Source organism: Tripterygium wilfordii, chromosome 11 (assembly GCF_013401445.1).
Source record: "Tripterygium wilfordii isolate XIE 37 chromosome 11, ASM1340144v1, whole genome shotgun sequence".
NCBI lineage: Eukaryota > Viridiplantae > Streptophyta > Magnoliopsida > Celastrales > Celastraceae > Tripterygium > Tripterygium wilfordii.
Genome location: NC_052242.1, coordinates 3,305,581 through 3,331,183, shown reverse-complemented (window position 1 = coordinate 3,331,183; position 25,603 = coordinate 3,305,581). Strand labels below are relative to the sequence as shown.

Sequence of the window (25,603 nt, the reverse complement as noted above, 5' to 3'; positions counted from 1 at the left end):
AAAACCATTTAACGATTTTGAACTTTGTCTCTTCTTCTATTCTAATTCTTTATGTTCTCGTTTATTGAGAAATTTCTTTTCCATTCCATTTGCCTCTGAAAGCATATATTGACATAAATAGTATCTGAGACAAAGATTCTTAGGTTTTCGACAGAGAAATAGAATGAAAAATTAACAAGAGAGAGAAAAATGAATGTTCTTCCATTTTGAATACCAGTAAAATCATACTGGTTATGATAACTATGAGACTATATTTTATAAAAAAAAAAAACTATGAGACATTATAAGGTGTTGCCATATGCCCAGAGGTGGATTTGGTATGTTTTCATTAGGTGCTAAAGATTGATGGACAGTTTCACCTCACTTAAATCTCAAACTCAACATTTTTGTAACTCCTCAATTTGGGGGTTTGAGGGTTAAGTGGGTTTATTGAATAATTTGAGTACTCCGCATTTTCTTCCTGTGGGTATGCCAATTGACAACATCAGTGCGACAATGAAGAAGAAGAAAATGATAGTGGTTGATCTCCTTTGATTTACACCTGAATCTACTTCTGTTTCCAAATCTGCTTTGATTCTGCCTCAAATTGCCATATCTTTCTTGGATGTGATTTCAAATTGATAGATCTTGTTCCGCAGATGCAAGTTTGTTGTTTCAATCCTACCTCAATGTGAAAACAAGAATCCTCTGTTTGTTTTGTATGTTTTCGTTTTTTTTTTATCCAGAGTTGGGTGTTCTACATGGTGTAGTACTTCCTATGTCCATCGGTACTGGTAGGTTTTAGTTTGTTGTTGGGTCTTATCTCGATGAGTTTCTTCTATCCATTGGGTGGAAAAAATTACATGTGACACTCTGTATTGGTTTTTAACTAATCAATCAAATCTTTTGACCTTTAAAAAAAAACTAGGTACGTCAAATCATAACGTGTAGATATGAACGTTTCATATACAGAGACCCTATGATTGAACCTAATCGCATATCTGAATCATAACATAATGATTATGGCGATGGCGATATGTAAACAAAAAACAATTACTTATAAAGCAAGACCTTAGACCCTGCAAGTAGTAGATGATTAATATGGCGATGGCGATGGCGATGGCGAGTCAACATAATTAGGCTAAAAGACCAAATCAGTTGCCGTTAAAATATTGCAATTGGGAGCAAAAATGAAGACTATGTGTTTTAAGAAAGACTTTCACTCTTTCTTCACGGTTCCCTCTTCACTTTCTTTGTTAAATCAGTCATAATCTATTCATTAAACATCACACGACCATGTCATTAAACGTTCGGATAACCTCAAATAACGTCAAAGTAATGTATATCTTTAAATTTTAGATTGAGATGGGTAATTTTTTATCGAACAGAAACCAATAATGCTGAATTCAAATTTTTTTTTATCGAACATCACACTTTTACAGAAGGCAAACAACATAAACAAATACATTATGAGAATACACGGAAAATTGTATTATATTTGGACTTAATTACTTGTGAAAAACAGAAAAATCCACCCGTAGGTAGCCCTTATTTGAAATCAATCTGAAGTACCTTCACTTTCAAGCAATGTTATATAAATCCCTAATCCCCTGTATATCGTCCCCATGCAAGCTCATGGTCACTCCAGTAGCAATAGAAGGGAACATAATAGCCCCTTCAACAGAACTATGCCCCAGACCAAGAAGATGTCCTATTTCATGCAAAGCAACAGTCTCCATGTCATAGGCGCCTTGGGTCGCACCCACGGACCACGGTTCATCCGCATCATAGTGAAATCGTCCATCTTGTGGCGCATAAGCATGGGCTAAGGTTCCACCACGTCCGTCAAATGAATTTCCGTGGCCGTGATCACCACTGTGAAAGCTAATAATAATATCAGCATTTGTGTAATCTTGCGTCTGAGTGAAGTCGAAGTGTGTGTTGCCAGCCCATGTCATGAAAGCCCGTGTAACAGGGGTGATAGCATCGCTTCTGGTTCCAGGAAGGAATCCGTATGTGAGATGGTATTTTGAAGCAGGCCACTTGGGCTCTCCACGAAAGAAAGAGTAATGAGAGACTGTGCGGAAATTACGAGAGCTTAGAAGGTGTCGTTTCTTGCCCACGCGCATTGAAGTTGTACCATTGACTATATCAGCCACGCCACAACGAGACATCATCATTTTTGATATGGTGTTGGAGTCCAAAACACCAGTAGCCTTTATATGGTAATTGAGTTGGTATGTTTTGACAGCGGACTCTAAAAGATCGTCAAAATCGTCGTCGTTGGCATGAGAATGATTGTTGGCATAGCTCAAGTAACCAAACTTTTCGAGGTACTTTTTGAGCTTGTTGACATCTTTGATTTTCTCACCTTTGTGACATCCTTGAAGATGCTTAAGGAATTCGAATGGGGATTGTTTTTGGTGATCATGATCATCTGATTGTGCTATGACTATTTGAGAAACGAGAAAGAAGAGCAGAAAAGCTTTAGGTGCCATGACAATTGAGAAGGCAAGTATAGATTGGTTGGTGTGGGAGTAGCTTATGGTCTCTCCCTATTTATAGACATGGTCATGACTATATGAAAAAGTACGTACTAATGGAAGCTACTACGAGGTGTAGTCATGGCGTGGAAACACGACCATGTCATATAGAGAGAGGCAGTTTCAACGAAATTCTATGTTTATAATTAATGAAAAAAAAATAGAAACGGGAGTCCATTGACTTATATTGATCTTGTCATGAGGGATTATTAATTGTATGGAGGACCAAAGCAACAGGCTCCCTAAGCAGCCCATGGCCAGACTCAAATTTGTCAAGACTCAATTGTTCCACATTGGTTGGCACAAAGCCAACCAAGTATTTTATATGGGCAAAAATCACCCTTACATGTCAATTAGGAGTTTTGTCAAGCTTAATTGAGTTAGGTCTTTGCTCATTTATTGGGTTTGAGAGGAACAAATCCGTAAGGATAATCCAATGTATTCACGGGAACCGGAACCTCTAAGATGACAATACAATTAATTGACATGTATTGAAGTGTGGATTTATGATAAAATTCATCAATTCTTCAGTCTGAGCAACACGCAAGTGGACTTAATATTTTACACAATGGGACCCCAACATGATAAAATGAAGATGCCTCGCAAGACTCAACAATCGTTCCACGCGTAAAACAAATTCCTTTCTTTTCCTCTTCATTATTTTGCAGGCCTATCGTGGGAACGACATCAAGACATCTGGACCGATGATGGCGAGTCAAAATAATTAGGCTAAATAGACCAAATCAGTTGCACTTAAAATATTGCAATTGGGAATGAAGACTAAGAGTCCTAAGAAAAGACTTTTGTGCTCCACAATAAAGCAAGAAATGGAGAAAGAACCATGCATGCACGCGTAAGACAAAAGTCCTTTCATTTCGTTCTTCACATTTCCCTCTTCATTTTCTCTGTTAAATCACTCATAATCTATTGTAGTAAATTCTTGTTTTTACTTTTTAGAAAAATGAAACGATGATTGCGAGGAGCCTTCATTTTGGGGTTTCTGTTAGTAAAATATTAAGTCCACTTGTGTGTTATCTTAGTTAGGCTGAGATTTGGGCAATTTTAGTACTCTGGCGATGGGCTATTGCTTAGGGAGCCTATTGCTTTGGTCCTCCATATAATTAATAACCCCTCATAACCTGATCAATAAAACTCTATGAGCTCTTGTTTTCATTCATTATTAACTTAGGATTTGAATCTCTATTCACATGGTGAATTGATCCAAAACCAATTAACGTTAGTCACTTAGTCTGGGTAAAAGGTTACGCCTACTGGTGGCCCTAATTTATAGGATTGCGCATAGATGAGCAGATCCATGGAGACAATTCTAATTCAATCAATTAATTATTTTTAATTCATTTTAGGTATTTGATTGATAATATTAATTACAAATGCTACAAGAAAATTGTGAAGTTTAGCTCAAGGTTAAAGTTTTTGGTTCATACCAGATTGTCCTTCATCGAGGAAGTTTTGGGCTCTTCCTCGAGGAAGGAACCGGACTGACTTAATTTTAGTTGTAAAATCATATTTCTATTAGGTTTTGAGTTGGAATTATGATTTCCTTTTCTTTAATTCGTGTAACCTATAAGAGTTCAGGTTTGTGCAACTTTCTACAGGTGAGACAGAGTCGTCTAGAGGTTAGAGAGTGTGAGAGTCCGAGAGAAAGGGATTTGGGTTAGTTCTTGACTTTAAAAGCTCATATCTTTTGTAATCTTCTTCATATTAGTTTCTTTGTATTTCTTTGCCGGAGGACGTAGACAAGTTGTGTTGAACCTCGCTAAATCTTGTGTCTTCTTTCTCTCTTTTGTTTCCGCATATCTTCTATATTCGCGTTTCGTTCGTTTAATACACAACAAAGATTATTTCTAATTCATTTTTCTCTCTTTTGTTTCCGCATATCTTCTATATTCGCGTTTCGTTCGTTCAATACACAACAAAGATTATTTCTAATTCATTTTGGGATAATTTGTAGGGGTGAGGTTTAACGGCAAATGGGTGGAGCTGAAAGTCATGGGGAGTGGTCAGGGACGGAGGCTACATTAATCAACTTAAATGTAGTGCTAATTGTGTCAATTGATTTTTTTTTTTTGAATACAAGTACAAATACAATATACGACACACCAACAGATCAAGCCTATGAAAGTACAGGTGTCAACAGGCCTCACACAGGAGGCACAAATCAAGCCCACGCAGGGGCAGACTAAGCTCACACACCTCCTTATAAATATTCGGAAGAGGTGAGACTAGAACCCATGACCTTAGTCAGAGACATGCAAAGTCATTGCCACTCAACCAATGGCTCATTTGCGTGTCAATTGATTTTTGATATAAACCTGACCTGACAATGAATTGCCCAAGAAAATAATTTCTAGTGATATTGAAATGATAAAACTATAATGGAAATAAAAAAGATCTCTATAAATATTGTCAAGGAAGATAACTTATTTAAGTCACCAAACACAAACCAATAATGCTCAACTATTATTTTATTGAACATCATACTCTTACATAAAGCAAACAACATAACATATTTTTGGGCTTAACTACTAGTAGTATTGCCAGACACTCACAAACAGAAATCCACTGCCCTTATTTGAAATCAAACTTAAGTACCTTCACCTTCAAGCCATGTTATATAAAACCTTTATCCCCTGTAAATCGTCCCCATGCAAACCCAGCTTGGTCACTCCAGAACTAATAGTAGGGAACATAATAGCCCCTTCAACAGAACTATGCCCCAGACCAAGAAGGTGTCCTATTTCATGCAACGCAACAGTCTCCAAGTCAAAGGCGCCTCGGGTCGCACCCACAGACCACGGTTCATCCGCATCATAGTGAAACCATCCAGTAGTTGGCGCAAAAGCGTGGGCCAAGGTTCCACCACGTCCGTCAAATGGGGCTCCGTCGCCATGATCACGACTATGAAAGCTAATAGTCATATCAGCATTTCTGTAATCTTGCGTCTGAGTGAAGGTGAAGTGTGTGTTGGCAGCCCATCTTTGGAAAGCCCGTGCAACAGGGGCTATAGCATCGCTTCGGGTTCTAGGAAGGAATCCATATGTGAGATGGTATTTTGAAGCGGGCCACTTGGGTCGTCGAGGAAAGAAGGAGTAATGAGAGACTATACGGAAATTATGAGTGCTTAGAAGGTGTCGTTTCTTGCCTGCGCGCATTGAAGTTGTACCGTTGATTATATCAGCGACACCACAACGAGGCATCATCATTTTTGATACCGTGTTAGAATCCAAAACACCAGTAGCCTTTATATGGTAATTGAGTTGGTAAGTTTTGACAGCGGACTCTAAAAGATCGTCGAATTCATCGTCATTGGCATGAGATTGATTCTTAGTATAGTTCAAGTAACCAAACTTTTCGAGGTACTTTTTGAGCTTGTTGACATCTTTGACCTTCTCGCCTTTGTGACATCCTTGAAGATGCTTAAGGAATTCGAATGGGGATTGTTTTTGGTGATCATGATCATCATCTGAGTGTGCTAAGACCATTTGAGAAACGAGAAAGAAGAGCAGAACTGAGTAAGGCAAGTAGAGATTGGTTGGTGTGAGGAGTAGCTTATGTTTCCTCTCGATTTATAGACTTAATCGTGACTGTATAAAAGGAATTGAGTAGGTAATAGAAGCCACTACGAGGTCTAGTCATGGCGTGGAAATATGACCTTGCACACCCCCTCTACAACGCAAGAAAGAAAGCAAAGTCAATGAAAACAAGAATCCATAGACTTAAATTGATCAGGTCGGTCAAGAGGGGTTATTAATTATATGGAGGACCTAAACAAAACAAGTTGCGTTTACTGATTCGATGTTTTTCCATGTTCTTAGATTATCGGGAATGGCATCCAGCCACTTGGACGGGTTGGACCGACGGTCCTAGTAGTCTTATTCAAGATATTATTGGTTTTGAGTCGATGAATTTATTTTAAGGAAATTAAGTGCTCAAATATTTGAATTTATTTTAAGGAAATATTTGCCTTGTTGTGTTTTCTAAACTACGTACAGTCTGTTTGGTGCAGATGTCAAATTTGGTGTAGAACCCTACAAAAATCATATCAAATACTTTGGGCTGACAGCAAACCGTGACACACCTACAAATTCATCATCCACATCCACAAAACTCATGTTCCCAACAGTCAAAATTGTGAGATCTCCTGAACAAAGTAGAAGATAACCAATACTTATTTTTAATTTTTTTTTTTAGACTCACAAACCACAACCCAGTAATGCTGAATTAATACTCCACAATAAAGCAAAAATGGAGAAAGAACCATGCACGCACGAGCAAGACAAAAGCTCTTTCACTTCTTTATTAACAGTTCCCCTCTTCGTTAAACGTACCTACAAGGTAATTAAATGAAAGTTAAAGTATTGTCTACGGATGGACCCATAACTTTTAATCTTTAAATTTTAGATAGAGATGGGCGTCCAATGTTTGGTCTCTCTGATTAGAATCCCAAATCGAAAGTGGGAGAGCTTAGAGTCTAGCTTATAAGAAAGGACAATCCTCCTATTGTCAACCTGGGATTTCAATAAATAGTTAGACCCAAGCTTATAATGTTAGATTTCGAACCCCATTCCGTATGGCGGGTATTCATCATGTGGAATTTTGATCAAAAATTAGGTGTTTAATGCTATGGAAGAGCCCCGGTTGCAACAAAACTTGTTTTCCAAGTTAGTCTCTAGTTAGGAATGTGAAGGAAATCATATTTGTAATAGGAAACTTATTGGGGAGGGACTCTTAGGTAGAATTAAACTAGGAGATTTTATACTATTATAAATACTTGTGGTTTACTAGGGTTTTTAGTAGACAAAAAACCAAGGGCTTTGTGCGTAAGGCTAAAGAGAGAGCAAAGGGCAATAACTTTGTGGTTTATCTCTTGGGATTCTTGGTTTTTTTCTTGGTGAGAGAAAATTGAGTATGTGGTTATACAAATTTTCTATATAATGAATTTTCTCTTGGTTGTCTTTTGACAACGGCCGTGGTTTTTCCTCCGGGTTTGGAGGTTTTCCACGTAATTTTTGTGTTGTGATTTGCTTTTCTCAATTTCAATTTCTATATTGTCATGTTGATTTATCTGTCAAGGAGGAGAGTGTGTCTAATTTTCCAACAATTGGTATCGGAGCTCTAGGATTCAGTTTCTTGGGCGGTTAATTTTTATCTTGGAGCATATATGTCAAGGCTGAAAGTCTACATCGAGAAGTTTGATGGGAGAATGAATTTTGGCTTGTGGTAAGTACAAGTCAAATATGTGTTGACACAATCGGGTTACACAAGGTTGTAGAGGTGTGGACAATCTTGACACCTGAAGAAAAATTGTCAAAAAGGTGGAGCTGTTGAGGCAAATAGCTCGGGTAAAGTTAACAGTTCATTTTCAGAAGAAGACACATGTGATGCTCCTTTCTAAAGGGCATGGACATCCTCATGGCATGCTGCTAGTGCCATGAAAGAGGATGTGTTAACGGATGGCGGGTCCACGGGTTTGCACACGAACATTGGCTTGACGATTATACAAGGTGTGTGGTGGAAAGGATGTCGGAGCGGTAAAGTTCTAAGTGGGTAAACTCTTTATGGTGGAGTATGATTGTCGGTAAAGACAATGTTATAGCAAAAGCTATGGAGGATGATTCTCGATGTAGAGAGTCGTCACTGTCGATGAAGACAGTGGTATAGCGAAGGCTATGGGATTTTTGATCAAATTGGAGAATTGTGGAATTTTCATCAACAATTAGGCGTTTAATGCTATGGAAGAGTCCCGGTTCCAACAAAACTTGTTTTACAAGTTAGTCTCTAGTTAGGAATGTGAAGGAAATCATATTTGTAATTGGAAACTTTTTGGGGAGGGACTCCTAGGTAGAATTGAATTAGGAGATTTTATACTATGATAAATACTAGTGGTTTACTAGGGTTTTTAGTAGAGAAAAAACTAAGGGCTTTGTTCGTAAGGCTAGAGAGAGAGCAAAGAGTGATAACTTTGTGGTTTATCTCTTGGGATTCTTGGTTTTTTTTTGGTGAGAGAAAATTAAGTGTGTGGTTGTACAAATTTTCTACATGGTGAATTTTTTCTTGGTTTTATTTTGACAACGGCCGTGGTTTTTCTCCAATTTTGGAGTTTTCGACGTAATTCTTGTGTTGTGATTGTTGCTTTTCTCAGTTTCAATTTCTCTATTGTGATGTTGATTTATCTGTCAAGAATGAGAGTGAGTCTAATTTCCAAAGTGTTTTGAGAGAGATAGAAGCCCTTTCGATGGGAGTGGCGGTAGGGGTGTAAAAAATAAAACCAAACCGCAATTTGAATCGAAAACTAAACTTTTAGTTTGGTTTTTTGGTCTAATTTTATAGTTTTATGTAAGTAATACACTAATATATAATTAAATTATTTAAGTAAATATAACAATATACATACTGATATATTAAGTTAATATATTAACTAATACACACGTACATTGACTAATTGAATTTAATTGAAATTGCATCTTTTTTTGGTTTAAATCGGTTTAATACGGGTTGTACATGTAAAATGATCTGGTCCTATTTGCAAAAATATCAAAGCGAAAAATTTTCGGTTCAACGGTCTCTGGTTCCAAACCGAACTCCCACCCCTACCGGTGGCAGAACCTTGCCTCATGCTTTGGCACCTGAAGATGGACGGTTCCACCATGATGCGGACGAGTCATGGGCCGTGGGTGTGACTCCATGTTCAATGCATTTGGCATTTGGAGACTATTGCTTTGCACGAAATTAAAAACCTTCTTGGGTTGGGCCGTAAGTCAGTTAATAGGGCTATCATGTTGCCTTGTATTGCTACTGGTGCTACTAATAATGGTCTACATGGGGATAGGATTCAAGGTAGGAAAAATGCCCAGTCGGTATATATTTGTGTACTTTTGAACATTTAGGTCCAACAAAAAAATACATGGACATAAAGATATCCATGAAATGATCATTTACCTTTTTACATCTAATCTCTTTTTTCTCTTTTTTTTCTTTCTTCTTCGTCTCTCTTTCTTATTTTTCTCTCTCTTCTTTTTTTTTCTCTCTCTTTCTTCTTCGTCTCTTTCTTACCTTTTTCTCTTTCTTCTTATTCTTCTTCCTTTATTTCGTCTTCTTCTTCTCTTTCTTCTCGTCTCACTCTCTCTAGATTTTTTTATTTGCAATTTAAAGCTTAAAATGCTTTAGATCTATTGTTTATATTCTTCTTTACTTTCATTGAAGTGTAGATGTTGGGTACATGATTTTCGTTCAGAATTTTCTTGAGTTTATGAGTGCTAGATCTGAATTAATTAATCTGTCAAGTTCTGCAAAATCATTCACATGTTCATCTTACTGTTTCATAATAAACAAAACATTTGTCATATTTCTTACTGGAGCAAATGACCTTAAAAAAATACTCGATCTATAGTAGATGGTTCTGCATCACAACGTCAATACATTAACATGATAATGTAGGTATATATTAGTATAATATTAATTTTGCAATAGTAACATGATGATGTTACTGTTTGAAATAATAACATAGAAACAGTAACACAAAAAAATCTCAAATTCAGACAATTTCGGCGACGATTCACTACAACACCATCGTCGTTAGACTTCCCTCACTGAGAGCACGTTGCCCAACTAAGATTCCTTCCAAAACAACCACTGATAAGGGAGACCTGAAGTTGACCTGTTTTGCTCGCATAATGTTATTGTCAGTAACATTGAAACAATAACATAAGATCTCATATCTGTAGTAACATTGAAACAGTAACATACAATCTCAGATCTAACAAGACCAAGACGAAGACGAACACTAATAAAAATAAGAAGAAGAAGGGGAATAAGAAAATGAAGAAGATGATTGTGGAAGTACGATGGTGGTGGAGGAGCGACGGTGGCAGACAGTGATAGTGGTGGAGATTGAGGCAAACGTGGCAATGATGTCTAGATATTTTTTAGATTGATCCATGCCTATTGAAGAAGAAAGGAAAATATGAGATTATGAAATTTTAATTTTGAAAATAGGTACGTATGTGGAAAAGAGGTATTTATATTTTTTTTTCTTTGACCTAAGTGGATTCTAATATGTCATTTTCCGTTCAAGGTATTAGGGTTATGAAAAACAATATTGATAATACCAAAATGACCTCCGCTCAGAATGTATCATGTGTCGTAACATATATATGGCAACCAAAGACAAGCACCCTTGGGCGAACATCCTAGGGAAAAAAGAGGGAGAGTTCTTCAGCAAGACTGAGGAACCCCTCGGTAGGTAACCGACCATACTTGTATGTACGTAACCACACCATAAACACAGTCCACAAGAGGACCAACTCTACTAAGGAATGGAATAAAGATAGGATTCAACCTCCTATAATTTCGCCGGTGATCAAGAAGAGGAGATTGATCCACTCCTTTGAAGACTAGAATTCTTCTAGGTCATATAAAAGGGAACCCTCGTTATAGATAAACGATTTCAACTTTTGCACTCCAACATAATAGCAATTTGAGAGGAGAGTTTCGAGCACCGAGCATTCTCCCTTTTGACTGTTATGTACTTGAGCGTCACAGCGAACCCTTCGAGCACACCCTTGGGAACTCCTATAGCTTACGTTCTTCCTTGTGCAGATCACCCTTTGACGTGATAAAGACAATTCTGATTGCAACCCTACCTCCTTTGACGTCCTCAGAATCAGAGACAATTTTGAACGTCATGTACTAGATGTTGAACGAAGAGAGATTAATCCAAAATAGTTAGTGTTTCTATTGTTCTAGTATATGGGATTGCTTGGTTTTCCATGTGGCCCAAATTTCTCTTTGTTATCAGTCTGGTAGACAACTGAGTGGCTTTCACGTTATTAAAAAAGTGTTTCTATTGAAAATAACCATAAATGGCAAAAATAAAAATTACCAAGCAGAGAAGTTGAAAAGTGATGGACTTTTTCACCAACAAAGCTCACTGTACAAAACCACTACTCCCAAAATCTAGAGAGGCTTTACTTCAAGTTCTCATTTTCCAGTTCACTCCGGCTCTCGAAAAATCTACACAAAATCACATAGAAAAGCAGGCTCAATGCACTTAACAAGGCCATAAGCCAGTAGTATTTGTCCAACCGGGCTTCGCTCAAGTCATCTGAGAACCAGCTTCCTCCTTTTCCCCTTGAACTTGTGAATAATTCAACAAGGGATATAAGTAAAGCACTCAAGAAACTCCCTACACCAAATACACTAGTGTAGAGTGCAAGACCCATTGTTCTCATCTTAACCGGAACTTCACCGTAGAAGAACTCTTGCATCCCGACAACAGTGAAGATGTCGGATACACCTAGCAGAATGTACTGAGGCAGCAACAAAAATATGCTCAATGGTACAGTTTCTGATTTCGATTCTTTTCTGCTTACGTCGAGCCTTCTCATCTCTACTATTGCAGCTATAACCATGGCTATGATCGATAGGAACATACCGATCCCCATTCTTTGCATAACACTGATACCCTTTTGGTTGCGAGTAATCAACCTTGTAGTTGGAATCAGAACTTTTTCGTATAACGGCATCAAGAGAATTATAGACACTGTAATAGCACTCTGTAGTGTAGCCGGTGGGATTTTGAAGCTCCCGATGTTTCTCTCCATTGTCATACCTTGCTTGGTAAAGAAGGTTGCAGGTTGTTGGAAAATCACCGCAAACATTAGGAGCATTGTCCATATCGGGAGAAGCCGGAGTACTACTTTTGCATTCATAAATAGATAGTTGCATTTTTGTGGGTTCTGTTCCAGGCCATTCATGCTGCACGAATTCTGATCGCAAAGCGGTTTCTCTTGAAGCCTAAAAGAACAAGTAAAATCCTCATCAATGCCGAATCAAAAGCTTAAATTTCTACATTCTGGCCCATCCATGTATTAACCGATGCGGAAAGAAAACTTACTCTAGCTCCATGGTTGCGGATTTTTCGTTTGACAGGGAAATCTTTGTATGCTTCAATTTAGATGCAGCTTCCTTGATGGAGTGAACCAATCCCCTGAAGCTCCTGTTATGCATCGGTTCCTCATCCGAATTGCATCTATATATCGGGGTTCCATAAGAGAATAATACAATCGATAAAACCATTGCAAGTGTCGGCATTGCAAATCCCAGAACCCAACCAAATGTGTCTTGAATGTAGGACATAACCGTAACACCTAAAAGGCTTCCGGCACATACACCAAAATACCACCATTGGAAGAACACACTCTTCTTATTTGGCTTCTGGTCATCTTTGGTGCAGGGCAATTCCTCTTCGGTTTCAAGCTGTTCTGCTCCGAACACTTGCAAAAAGGGATTGTATCCACCCTGGCCTAGTGATATCAAGCAGAGGGCCGAAAACCCGAACGAAGAAGTGCTTATGTTGCTTGCAGGAGACCATGCCGAAGCAAATGCTGTCGATGTCAATGCCACAAGCCCCTTAAGGAGAGTAAGCCAAGGGAAGAAAAACATAAAAGATAAAACTTCTTAAAATTTCACACTAACCAGTAACTTTAAGATGAAACATGTCATTAGAAGTTCATGGAAATTAATACAAACAGGGATTCAGCATCAAGTAAGAAATCAGCAAGAAGAGATTTTAGCAGGATAGAAGGGAAACAGAGAGAAGTAATTACCAGAACATACAAAGAAGAGGAGGCCAAAATGATGGAATATCGATCGCAATGAGAATCAGCAAAAGGAACCACTAAAAGTGGCATTATTGAAGTCAATCCACACCAACTATTCACTGTCTTTGCTGCAGCTGAGTTACTCATCTTCACCACATCTGTTAGGTACGTCACTAAATTTGATGCCACCCCCTTAAATGCAAACCTCTCCATACCAGCTATCACTAATTTCACCCACAAAACAAAAACAACAAATTTAATCAAAACCCAACTCAAAAAAACAAAAACAGAAACAGAAACAAGCCATTTATGTTATTCCCACTTATCATTAGGACTCCTACAATGAAATTCATGCAAAATAAAATCAAATTAGCAGCAGGAGAAAAAAGGTATATTAACACAAGGAGGAGAGAATTAAAGCCAAACAACCTATGAGAAGGGTACATGAGTTGTTGAGCTCTCTATGTCCTCCAGCCATTATATGTTGTAATGAACAAGATGAACTCTGTATTATGGAAACCCAGATAGAAAGAGAGAGAAGGGAATGGCAAGAGATTAGCAATCTGTTGCTTTCACTCCGAAAATTGAGTCACCTGAACAGACTCTAGTTACTTCAACATTGGACACCTAGCCTCCACAATCTTTCTATTAAAGCCTAGTTGTTTTTCTTGGCATAATGGGTCACACTCGGATACACACCAACTTTGCTTTGCACCCTTACATAACTGATATTCAATTAAAATAATATATTTATAAAAGAAAAAAAAGGAAAGGAAAGGGAAAACAACCTCCACTTTCTGTTTTAATTAGCCAAGTTATCAAGAAATCAAATATGTAGACATGCAAGAAACCCCTTTCATTTTGGATTAGGGGATCCGCAATTAACTTTAAATTATAGAGTCTCTAATCGAAATTCAATGACTTGAGACATGTTACATCACATCACATTTTTGTTTTTTCATTTTTAAAATTTGTAAGACTTTTTTTTTCACCATTAGATATGAATTGTAGACTCTAGAGAATTGTGGAGCGTCCAAATTCTTTGATTTTGTGTGAGAGACGACTATTCTAGCCTGCCACTTCATCAAAACGTGGCGTTTCTCAAGAAATGGAGTCTTCATGGCTGTGCCACGTAATACAAGTGGAGATATATACAACATAGTGTGAGATATATTGTTGAACAATGAATAAACAAGTCCAATTTCATTTGTCGATATATTATAGCATGAAAACACCAAAGGCATACGCTATATGTTATTTTTTATTTATGCGGGACAAGATTGCGGCAATATGAGGACAAAACGATAAAAATGCCACTAATATTTGTCTAATAGAGTGTTTCTTTTTTAATACAAGGACGAGATGGAGAAGACTTGGTGCCTGTTTGACAATGCGAAACCATGAGCAATTCCGCTAACGGTACCTCCTTGAGGTTCCGCCCTGTCAAACAATCTCCACACGTCAATCTCCACACGTCCGTGGATCCGTTGACAAGAATAAGCTCCTATATCGGGCTTTTCAAAGAGCGTTTTGCTCTTCTTCTTCTTTTACAATTTACAATTTGTTTAATAAAAAAAATTGTGGAGTCCACGTGTATATTAACTTTACCTGAAACAACCATTTATATTTTGGTGGGACATTGATTAGGGCGGGCCGGCTTTCCAAGCCCGTCCCACCAAACGAGACATTAAGTTGAGCATCATCGTCCACAAAACGAGACGGTAACGCCCCAAAACAACAAGTTATGAAATGGAGTTTGTTGTGCAGCGGTTTAGAACGCTGCAACTTTTTGAAATTGGTCCCATATCAAAAAACTGTATCCCTTTATTTTTTTTTATTTTCTTTGTTTGGGTCACACACCCTTTAACATAAAGTATTGTTATTTTAAGCGTGGGATCCATCAAAAATTAAAGTTTTAGCATTATTTAGTATTATACTTAATAACTTTTTAATAAAAATTGTGTTTAACGGTATAATTATAAATTAATTATATTTATTCATTTATAATTATAATAATTAATATTGAAATAAAATAATTAAAATTAAAATATATTTCTAAATTAATAATTTTACTTCTAAATTAATAATTATATTTATAAATTATTAAGTTCATTCATTCATAATAATTATAATACAAATAAGTATTTTACACAACTTAATCACTAACAACAGTAAAAATTTCACCAAACACCTCACAACTTATTTCACAGCTTTAAGCTCAATTTAATTCTCACAGCTTAACAACTAGCGTTGAAAATCAATACAACCGCTCTGCCAAGCACACACATTAATTTTTGGTTTTTACGTTCAACATTTGTTTAGCTTAACATTTCTTTATTAATTTTACTTAAAAAATATCTACATTATTATTTTACTTAACAATTTTTCTATTGACATTTCTTTATTAATATTTACATTATTACATAAAAATAATTTATATGTTAACATTTTTTACTACATTATATTTATTTTGTTTAATTCTTTTACCAATGAACATTTTCAATTTTGATATAAAAATATTAATAATTTATACTTAAATTAATTTCAATAGTAAATTATATTTATTATATTAAGTTTAATAACACAATGATTATAAAAATTTATTATAAAATTCAAATAATACTTTTGCTCAACAGCTTATCCGCTAACATCAGCTTTAAATTTTAGTTCTTCAAACACCTCTACCAAACAGATCCTTGAGCTCGAGACCTCTATGAGAAACCACACACGTAAGTGTCATTTTAGCTACTCGTGGTTCTCTTAATTATCACATGAGTGCCACTAATATTTGTCTCAGAGAGTATTATTCTAAGAACAAATGAAATTTTACCTCATAATTTGGATTTTTTATTGAAATCAAATCTAAATGAAATTTTTTTCTTAGATAATTTTTTCCAAATAATTTGGATTATAATTAAATATAGAAGATCATAACCGTCACGTAATTCACCAGAAGCTGTTACTTTCCAAAAATGCAGAATCCATCTATAAATCACTCTACACACACATACACTTACTGATCCGGATATATAGTTAAATACACTAAAATATAAGACATTGATGTGCCAATATTAATCAGTAATCCAGAAATGAACAAAGGGTCAAAAAGTTTATGTTGACCTCCTTTCAATTTCATGTGCCTCTTGACGTGTGAGATTCAATAATGCTTGTGTTACAATAATATGTGTTATGATGGAGTAATCAAGGCTGCTATTTTGATGCCATAATGTGTGAATTTGATAATGAAAGAAGAACATTTTTTAAATTCTTCTTTTTTTGCTATGAATACGATCCTCTACTAAAGTAGGTAACGCCCAATCAATCTCTCTCAAAAGTAGTGAGTGCGTTTTTTAAAATACTTAGTATCATGCGTTACGTTAAACTTCTCTTTTAACATGTAGCTATTCGTCCCGAGTGGACGGTGCCATAAGCCTCTACAGTGTCAAGCTTGATAGTGCTTGACAAGCTACCAAGTGGCGATACAGTTAAGCTTCTTGTCCCATATAACCCGTGAAAAATGTTTAAGTACATAATATAAAAGGTCAAACTTCCAAACTAGTATGGGTTGGTGTCGGGTCTAGGAAGACAATCCAAAGCTGACAAAGCGTTACTAGTCTTTAGGATTGTGTTTGGTAGTGTTGGGCGGGCTACCTAGTGGTGATGGAGCTAAGTCCTTTACCCCACATCGTCTAGTGAAAGATGTGAAGTACATAATATAATAGGTTAAACTTTTAAATCAATAACAAACTAGTATGAACTACTACTACTAAACTTAGGAATACAAAGTCGTGCGAGTTAATATGAATGACTCAGAGCAGACAAAGTGTTGTTAGTGTAGAAGGACGAGGTGTACCATAACATATATCGTAGGAGGATAAGTTAAGGTTTTTATGGGCTTACACATGAGGCACGCATAAAACGCATGCATGCCCACATCAGACACAGACACACATAACAGTGAACTATTCATGCAGCAATCCTAATCATGCAAAGCTTGATCTCCATTTTTGGTGCTTTAGTGAGATGGACTTCACTTTCATCTTCTTTGGCACCACCACTTTCTACTTGCTAATTGATATCCACAACCTGAGAATATATTCACCAACTTACATGCCATGCATGACCTAACTCTCCACTTATTCAATCACACACTAATTTGTGCAAATTCTTTTTATTGTTATAGTCATTCCACAAACCAAGTTATTGGAGATAGAGTAGACATCTTTTTATCCTCTTCTTTCTCATTTTTGTTTTTTTCTTTTGTGACATAAAAAATAGACATGAGTGCGCACGATTGGTATATATGTGGATCCTTTTGTCTCAAATACAGTTCCACCCCAAACACTTCTACAGGACTGGGACAAATATCTACATCAATCACTGTGTGGTTGTGGCATGCACTACTAAAGCTTAGTCCTCCCATTTACAAGGGGATTACAACAATTATTTCTTCAAGATATTCATGTCATATACAGTGTAGACCAAGACATGAAGCATCTAGTCAAAAATCTTTATTAGGAATCTCTGAATCTAGTCATTATCATTATCAATGTCAGTATTAAGAGTCAACTTCAGTATGAACAGTAATATGAGAAAGCATCTTCTTTTAGATTTGATGAGAAATAATTGCAAGGTATTGCAAGGTTCGAGTGAATTATAGGGCTTGATTCCTTTGAAGTGAAGTCAAAACTTGAGGTATATTCTGGCCTATGCAATTCTAGCATTGAACCTTCAATTTGAGTGAACCCTCAAAAGTAGGGGTTCTCAAAAAAATCAAGGTTTTGAAAACCGGACATGTCATCAAATCAAAAAATTTATTTGTTCAAGGTTCAAAGGTTCAATCGAGGTTCGAATCGATTCAAATAATAAATTATTAGATATATATTTATTAAACGTAAATAATAATTAGAAGATTTTTACACATCATAATACTCACAATAATATAAAATATTATGAACAAATATACTAATACATGTTTTGTTATTTTTTTATTGGAGGAAATGATTAATAGAATCATATGTATATTCCAATCAATTTTCAATTTTGTATTTAATAATAAATTTATTTAATAACTCGTTTTCTCTTTTTATGCATATTTGATAAATTAACATTTTATTATTTTAATAAGTTGAATATTTGAAACATACGTGTATAGATATAGTGTTAGATCTCATTATAATGAGTCGTATGTACATACTTAAAAAACAGAGAGAGTAGTAATTATACTTTTGGAAAATATAATATATGCATTTAATGTCTTAGCTTAAACAAACAAGTTTTGTAGTTTTGTTGGTTAGAGTGTTATTCTTATGAGCGTGAGAGGACAAAGGTTCTTATCCAACAAAAAACAATACTTTTTTATAATAAAGATGGACCACCTGGTTTTTGCAAACAAGGTTGGTTTTCTGGAACGCCGGGTTAGAGGATGTTAACTGGATCGGATAGGGTGCCGATCACTGGTTGGAAAAAACTTTGTCAAACCGAATAAACCGTCAAACTAAAATATTTTTTTATAATAAAGATGGACTAGCCAGTTTGCATGAACCGCCCTGTTTTTACAAACAAGGTTGGTTCTCTGGAACCCCGGGTTAGAGGATGTATACCGGATCCGAGAGGGTGCCGATCATTGGTGGGAAAAAACTGTGTCAAACCGAATCAACCGTCAAACTAACCGATTAGTTGGTTATTGTCAAATGTATATTAATAAGGACCGATCGAAAAAATAAAAATAAAAAACTACTCAACCAATAACCAAACAGTCAGGTAAATTAATGTAAAAAATCGACAAAAAGGGAATGTGGGCATCCCTCCTTAAAAGAATTATCTCAAGTTGCAAAGCCCAACCTTGTTAAGCATCTCAACCCAAAGTCTAGGCAGACCCCGTAATTACTTGGTCCTCACCCTTTTAAGTATTAATAAATAAAAATCAAACTTGAATTCCCTAGCCAAAAGGATTCATTCTCCGGGGAACCAAACTGCTCTAATATTTGCTTATAGGCATGTGTGTCTTCTCATCTGCTGTGTATACACCAGTTCCAACTATAATATACTAAAAAAACTGAGTTTAATCAATCAACACAAGTCATTAATATAATGTTAGGGCCGGTTTCATCAAGTCTTTCTAAGATGGAGATAATTTCTACAGTGCAAAGACTACTATTACTGATGAACTCTATCATAGGAGACTGCCTAATAACTTAATAGTATGAATATCTACAAGGAAATTAACCTATTCAAAACACACTTAAGCGAAAACAACTACATTCTGTTCTGTAATCAACCAGGCAGGCTCGTCCAATTGGAAAAGCATTGATGCAAGGAGAAACCACTCTCCCCATGCAAACGATGCAATACATCATTCTATCATCCTTTTGAACAAAGAGATTCTCAAACAATTAGAAGCTAAAGTGCATCAACTAATCATATAACCACTATTTCAACATTGGTCCAGATAAACAACCCCAATGCACAAGGTACTCACAGTGGGTAGGGTCGAATATAGTCAGGATATCACAGACCTTACACATCCAAAATGTACACAAACCTTAATTACCCCCACTATGTAAAAAGACAGAATGGAAATTCACTGAAATGAAAATATTGGTGCGATCGTCAATATTGTACCAAGGGTGCCTTTAGAGTATACCGAATCAGTATAGCTATCCTTCTTCTGACACAGCAACGCAATTTCAATAGTGATTGAAATGAAATACTATATAATTTCATTCTCCTTTTGCTGACACGTCCTATATTTTTTCTTCAACAGTTCTTTATCCAGTCCGGTTTTGGTAAGTATATGCTATATTCTATTTTTTTTTTTTCATAGTCTTCATATATCGTTATAGTTTTTATATTCTTCATATTCATTTAAAGATATATCTTTCAATACAATAGTTATATGACAAGTGCGTCGTTTTATCGGATAACTTCGTCCTCGAGCTCGAGGTTTAAATTTTTTCAGAGTTCCACCCTCGTTGACTTCAGCTTTGCTAATGATTAAGTTTGATTTCTTGGACTCAATATTGTGACTTGCATTTGCTGCTGCAGAATAAACCAATTTAAAAACGGGATAACATATTTCAAAAGGCATGAGTTCCAGAAATTGACCATGAGGTCATGTGATCTCAAGGTTATAGCCCTGCAACTTTATCACTATATCACATGTTCAGCATTGCTCGTGCTTTTCCTAAATTTTCTTTTAAGTGTAAAGTGTAAACACACTAATTTTTCAGTACAGCTCAGAACAAAGCAGCTCATAGAGACAGAGACAGTGCACTAGTTCCAGACAGAAGAAAGTTTGTCTGGGTCCTCAAATTTCCTTTCGGTTCCCCTAGAAGCTCATCAATTACATATTTACATTCCAAGGAAGAAAAAAAGGGCTAACAGCAACCACTTCACCAATACCTCTGTTCCCTTATGAGCTCATCAATTACATATCTAGTATCTACTAGTTGAATCCTCGTCCACTCATACCTAGCTACATATTTCTAGCGGTATAACTTGTCAACCCAGAATATATGGATTCCAAAACTCTTTTATGGATTAAGGTAGAACTAAATCAGTTCTCTCCAGTAACTTGCGGCCACCACAACCTACAGGGTACATGCACACATAGCACAATTCGACAAATCTGGCTATGAATATAGTGTAGCAAACCTTATCTTGATTGCTTGCATAACAGAGCTTCATAAAATTTGCAGTTGCATTCAACTTCATGTTTATCAGATAAAGTAGTCCTCAGTCACAGGAACGAGTCAACCATTACATGAACTCCAACTCATTCTCACTAGTTAACAATTCGGGAAACTTCACTAAATTAAGTTTCTACTCAAAGAATAATTCATTCAGAAGACAAGATGAATGAAAAGAAAAGGTTGAGAAAGATCTTTGGTTAAACTAAAGAAACATTATAAGAAAGATTAATTTATCACTCGGGTCACAAAATGATGGTTGGTTGAGGGATGGGTTGCCTAAGATGGTTTTTGTCATGCACAAGCTAATCTTTCAGTAGGTGCAGTTCTGTTTTACTGTGTCTATTTTCTTTGTTCACGTGTATTCAGCAACGCATGCTAAGATTCTATCTTCACCAGGTACTGCAGTCATAATTCGATTACAGGCCATTTTTGTATCATTTATAGAAATTAGAATAAGCATAGCTTCAAAGATTTCAGTGCTAATCTATTTCTTTCTTCTATAACCAATCCCACGGCTAGGCAAGAAGTCAGCCCTGTCACATTAAATAGAAAACCAACAAGTATATGTCACAACTCTTGACATAAGCCATAATGTGGTCTCCAGATCAATAAAAGACAACATATAGGTCATCACTACAATAACATGATGGAAAAGATACATTCAGCTGATCCTTGGGCATAAATAAATGTATTAAAGTTCAAAATCTAGTAGAGAATAAGAGAAAAGAAGTCACATACCAAGTAAATCAATATCCTCCACTTGATCCTGTACATGTCAGCACGAGTGTGCATGACCAGATAAAAAAGATCTTTGTATATCTTGGTTAGCTGATCCAATCCAAAAACTAGTATCCATCAGCAAATACGAGTGCTCTACCAGTGGTTAAGAAAACCAAGAAACATTGTTCGAACTTCCAGAGCATCTGAAAAGAATCCATTTCCCATTGTGTCAAGCTCATTGTAGAAATTTTCATAATTGCAACTACCAGTATACTTTTGGCAGCAGTTCATCAGTGTCTATCATATCTTGTCAGGAGTTGGGAGTTACCTTCCCGTGGGTACTTCTTCCAAAAGATAGAATCCAAGCCAAACTGAGTTTGGTTATTGCTTCACACATTCAACCTGCAGAGTCAAATCCTTGATTCCAGCATCATGTAATATGTGTGACACCTGTGTCTTCACAGAGGATTTGTCAGTATCTTCTAAAACATGAAGATGTACAGTCCCCACAACGTCTGTGTTTGTGAAACTCCATACATGAACATTCTGAATGCCACATACCCCCTTTATCTCCATAACCTCATTTAGTGCTTCTTTCAAATCCTGCTCATGAGCCCTAGGAACTCTCTGAAGCAAAATTTCTGCGGAGTTCCTGAGCAATGGAATGACTGAAGATACAATCAAAACAGATATAAATATTGAACAGGCAGGATCAGCAACAACCCATCCCTTGTACTTAATTAGTAGGGTTGAAATAACAACTCCAACGCTTCCCATGGTATCCGCCAGAACATGCAAGAAGATCCCTTCCATGTTGTGGTCAATGTGATGATGTTCATGTTTTTGCAATTTCTTTCTATCAGATGGCAGCCTTTTCTGTTGGAAACCACTATTTTCCAAGGAAGAACAACATTTAGAATTTCCATGATGACCATTGGTCTGAGAATCTTCCCCTTCACCAAAGGAATTTCCCATTTCATGAAATGTAAGGGAGAGGCCTTTGGAACTTTGTGAAGAACCATCGACACTATGGTTGGCATGATTATGGTTTTCATGTTGGACATGATCGCAGGAATGATCATGTAGCTCATGTCGATGTTGAACCTGCTCGCTGTGGTCAGCGTGACGATGGTGACCGTGATGATGGTGACCATGGTCATGGTCATGGTCATGGTGACTCTGACACTTGGTATCTCTCTTACTAACATGTTGATGCTGTCCATGGTGGTGATCATGGCCAGAACACGACTTCTCATGGCATTCAGGGGAAACATTGATACATTCATGATGCTCAATACTTCTTCCCTCATCATGTGAATGCTGAGGATGATGATGGGGGTGGGAGCTTGCGCACGAATCTGAATGTGAATGTGAATGTGAATGTGAATGCGAGCATGACCCACCATGTGCATGATGATGTTCCTCATGAAAGAAGATCAAACCCACCACATTCACAAAAAGGCCTCCAATCGAAACAGTTAACAAACTATTAGTTGATACCTCTTGAGGATCCAAAATCCTCTCAAGTGACTCCAGCACAATCAGAACCCCCACGAGAACCAGGAAAACAGCATTAGCATATCCTGACAAAACCTCAAACCTTCCCCTACCATAATTAAACTGATTGTTTGCAGGCAAACGAGATATATATGAAGCATATAACCCTATTGCCAAAGCAGCACAATCAAACAACATGTGACATGCATCTGATATTAATCCAAGACTGTTACTCATGAATCCAGCCGCAAATTCCACAATCATGTAACCAGTGTTAATCAATAGGAAAAGCGCGATCTTGCGAGACTTCCTTTCGCTCAAAATGTGGCGTATGGGCTTCATTATCGAGGTAGCAAATGACTCTGAAGATTCCATGCCCAATTCGACATAATTCAGATACATTGGATCCAATTCCCTAACTGCATAGCACAGCAATAAACCACACAGCAATAGCCCCCAAAGTGAAAGTTCGGGAAAGTAAATTAACTCCAAAACTATTGTACAAATAAATGTAACAAAAAATTCTCTCCGAAAATCTTTGGAGCTTGCCAACTTATCATCACTGAAATTTTCAGTCATTAGCACCCCAAACACAACTGTGTTAGCTAATGGCCAGCCTAAATTCCATATGGAAACTACATCTCCATCATCTTCAAAAATGAACACACTCAAAACAGCTGGTATAAAGAGCAAAACTGTCGTATAGAACAGAGTGATCAATCTCACCCGCTTCCCACCCAGTTGCCTAATTGTGCCCCAATTCACTGAAGTACGCTCATAGCAACCCAAGAATCCTGATAGAAACGGAAGCAGCATTGGCCAAACTCTAACACATTCTTCCCTAGGAAACACTGAAAACCCCCATCTATCAACAACCGAGCTCGAGAAAGGGAAACAATTTATCCGATCCCAACTTATAGACAACAAAAACAACCCAGCAAACAAAGCGAGAAATCCACCAAGCTTACCAAATCTATTTTTTGAATTCCGATCACTTCCACTCCGGCCATCTGTAAGGAACCGCGCGGCGGCATTTCCGGAAAATTCGGCGAGGATCATGGCCGCAGTTCCACAGTAACGGAGGGCTTGGAACCGGAGAAGGAAAACAACAGCAACCAGGAGGGATTTGGATATGAGCAGCCGGTGCTGGGATTGGGTTATAGAGGAAAGACCCAAACTCGGCTGATTCTGTTTGTGGGAGAGGAAGCGAGTGTTTGGAGACGAGAATAGGAAGCCAGAGAAGAAGAGGGAGAGGAAGAACGAGAGGAGGGAAACAAGGAACGAAAACGGGAATAGGGAGAAAGAGGGGGCGGAGCGGAGGAAAGGGAGGAGGGAATAGAGGGAACGGAGAGAGAAGAGAAGGAGGAAGAGAAATGATAGAGAGGATTTGGAAGATTTGGAGGCGGCGAATGAAGGGAGGGCCGTGAACCGGTTTTTGGACGGGGTAGGTGTTGGGGTGGAGGAAGGGTAAGGATAGAGAGGGTATTGTCTGGAAAGGGTGGTCGGATTGGTGGCACGCGGAGGAACGGAGATTCGATTGGGGCGATGTTGTTGGTGGTGGTGGTGGTGGTGGCGGTGATCTGCCATAGTTGTGGGGAATCGCAGTCTGCTGCGCGTATTAGTCTAGTCAAGGAGAGGAGGGGGTGAGCAGAGGAGAGGGAGTCGACTAGAGAGGTATATAGTCTTGGGCGTTGATTTTATTGACTGGGTATGCCTTGACCAGGCTTTGAGGCTGCTTTGGTCCGACCCTAGCGGCCATTGATGGCCCAGTCATAAATATTTCTTGGATCTTAGTAGGTTTTAGAACATCCCCATTAGATCTGCAAAATGGATCTGCATCCTATTTTAGAGGATGAAATATCAAAAAATAAAAAAAAAAATCCTTCCCCTCAGATTTGGATCTTTACGATTTGTCGATGATCTCAGATTAGTGCTTTTGGAATTTGGATGAATGAAGACAGAGCACTAGGGCTTGGATGATAAACTGGTGGGAAGGTTAGTGGGGAATTGGGGAGGCATAACATTGATATTAAAAATGAACTTAAACATTGATATTAAAAATAAACTGATATGAATATTAAATATTGACTCAAGACAAATAAAAAAAATTTATTAAATGAACTTAAAATTAAATAGAAATTATATTTAAGAAGACAGGTAAGTACAGATTATGGAACACCCGAGCCACTAGTTAGAGTAGTAAGGATAGTGTGTATTTTTTTTGTTTATATGTTCAACAAATTGCAAGTTAACATCTCACAGGCGATGTAATTGGATAGTTACGTCTTCATTCTCTTTTTGTATTTGTAGATTGTATCCATCAACCTCTACAATTGAATGTATTTTCCCCTAATTTAATCTTATGTTACGCATTTGCATATTTGATACTATGCAATTGAAGAAAAACATCCTTTAAAATATCTTCTTTTTCTTGCAATCTTAGGTTTAGTGCATTTATCTCCTGTTTGAGTAGAGATATATTTTGCACGGCTTCCACCAAATCTTTTTTGAATTTGTAGAATGTGTGAACTCATCTTCATTTCTTTGT

The 25,603-nt window shown here is 37.1% G+C and overlaps 4 protein-coding genes across 4 annotated transcripts; all 4 read right to left on the bottom strand.

Annotated features, from left to right (window-relative positions):
- Nucleotides 1-1,352: 1,352 nt before the first annotated feature.
- Nucleotides 1,353-2,516, bottom strand: LOC120009549 (metalloendoproteinase 5-MMP-like). Its single transcript, XM_038860180.1, has one exon. The coding sequence runs from the start codon at nucleotides 2,475-2,477 to the stop codon at nucleotides 1,560-1,562; it is 918 nt and encodes a 305-aa protein (XP_038716108.1). The 5' UTR covers nucleotides 2,478-2,516; the 3' UTR covers nucleotides 1,353-1,559.
- Nucleotides 2,517-5,001: 2,485 nt separating this feature from the next.
- On the bottom strand, nucleotides 5,002-6,048 carry LOC120009550 (metalloendoproteinase 3-MMP-like). The gene has a single exon (XM_038860181.1). It carries the CDS (start codon nucleotides 6,023-6,025, stop codon nucleotides 5,144-5,146), a length of 882 nt encoding a protein of 293 aa, XP_038716109.1. The 5' UTR covers nucleotides 6,026-6,048; the 3' UTR covers nucleotides 5,002-5,143.
- A 5,329-nt stretch (nucleotides 6,049-11,377) lies between these two features.
- On the bottom strand, nucleotides 11,378-13,785 carry LOC120009153 (protein NRT1/ PTR FAMILY 5.8-like). The gene is made up of 4 exons (XM_038859616.1): nucleotides 13,574-13,785; nucleotides 13,151-13,368; nucleotides 12,439-12,953; nucleotides 11,378-12,338 (listed from the first exon to the last, which is right to left on the bottom strand). The coding sequence occupies exons 1-4, from the start codon at nucleotides 13,620-13,622 to the stop codon at nucleotides 11,510-11,512; spliced, it is 1,611 nt and encodes a 536-aa protein (XP_038715544.1). The 5' UTR covers nucleotides 13,623-13,785; the 3' UTR covers nucleotides 11,378-11,509.
- A 7,618-nt stretch (nucleotides 13,786-21,403) lies between these two features.
- LOC120009397 lies at nucleotides 21,404-25,007 on the bottom strand. The gene is made up of 2 exons (XM_038859982.1): nucleotides 21,887-25,007; nucleotides 21,404-21,761 (listed from the first exon to the last, which is right to left on the bottom strand). The coding sequence occupies exon 1, from the start codon at nucleotides 24,640-24,642 to the stop codon at nucleotides 21,940-21,942; it is 2,703 nt and encodes a 900-aa protein (XP_038715910.1). The 5' UTR covers nucleotides 24,643-25,007; the 3' UTR covers nucleotides 21,404-21,761; nucleotides 21,887-21,939.
- Nucleotides 25,008-25,603: the final 596 nt, after the last annotated feature.

Coding starts and splice junctions, on each gene's coding strand:
- LOC120009549 (XM_038860180.1), bottom strand. CDS start 2,477: ATGGCACCTAAAGCTTTTCTGCTCTTCTTTCTCGTTTCTCAAATAGTC.
- LOC120009550 (XM_038860181.1), bottom strand. CDS start 6,025: ATGGTCTTAGCACACTCAGATGATGATCATGATCACCAAAAACAATCC.
- LOC120009153 (XM_038859616.1), bottom strand. CDS start 13,622: ATGGCTGGAGGACATAGAGAGCTCAACAACTCATGTACCCTTCTCATA. Junction 12,954..13,150: donor CCTCTTCTTTGTATGTTCTG/GTAATTACTTCT, acceptor ACTCTCCTTAAG/GGGCTTGTGGCATTGACATC. Junction 12,339..12,438: donor TCCGCAACCATGGAGCTAGA/GTAAGTTTTCTT, acceptor TTGTTCTTTTAG/GCTTCAAGAGAAACCGCTTT.
- LOC120009397 (XM_038859982.1), bottom strand. CDS start 24,642: ATGGCAGATCACCGCCACCACCACCACCACCACCAACAACATCGCCCC.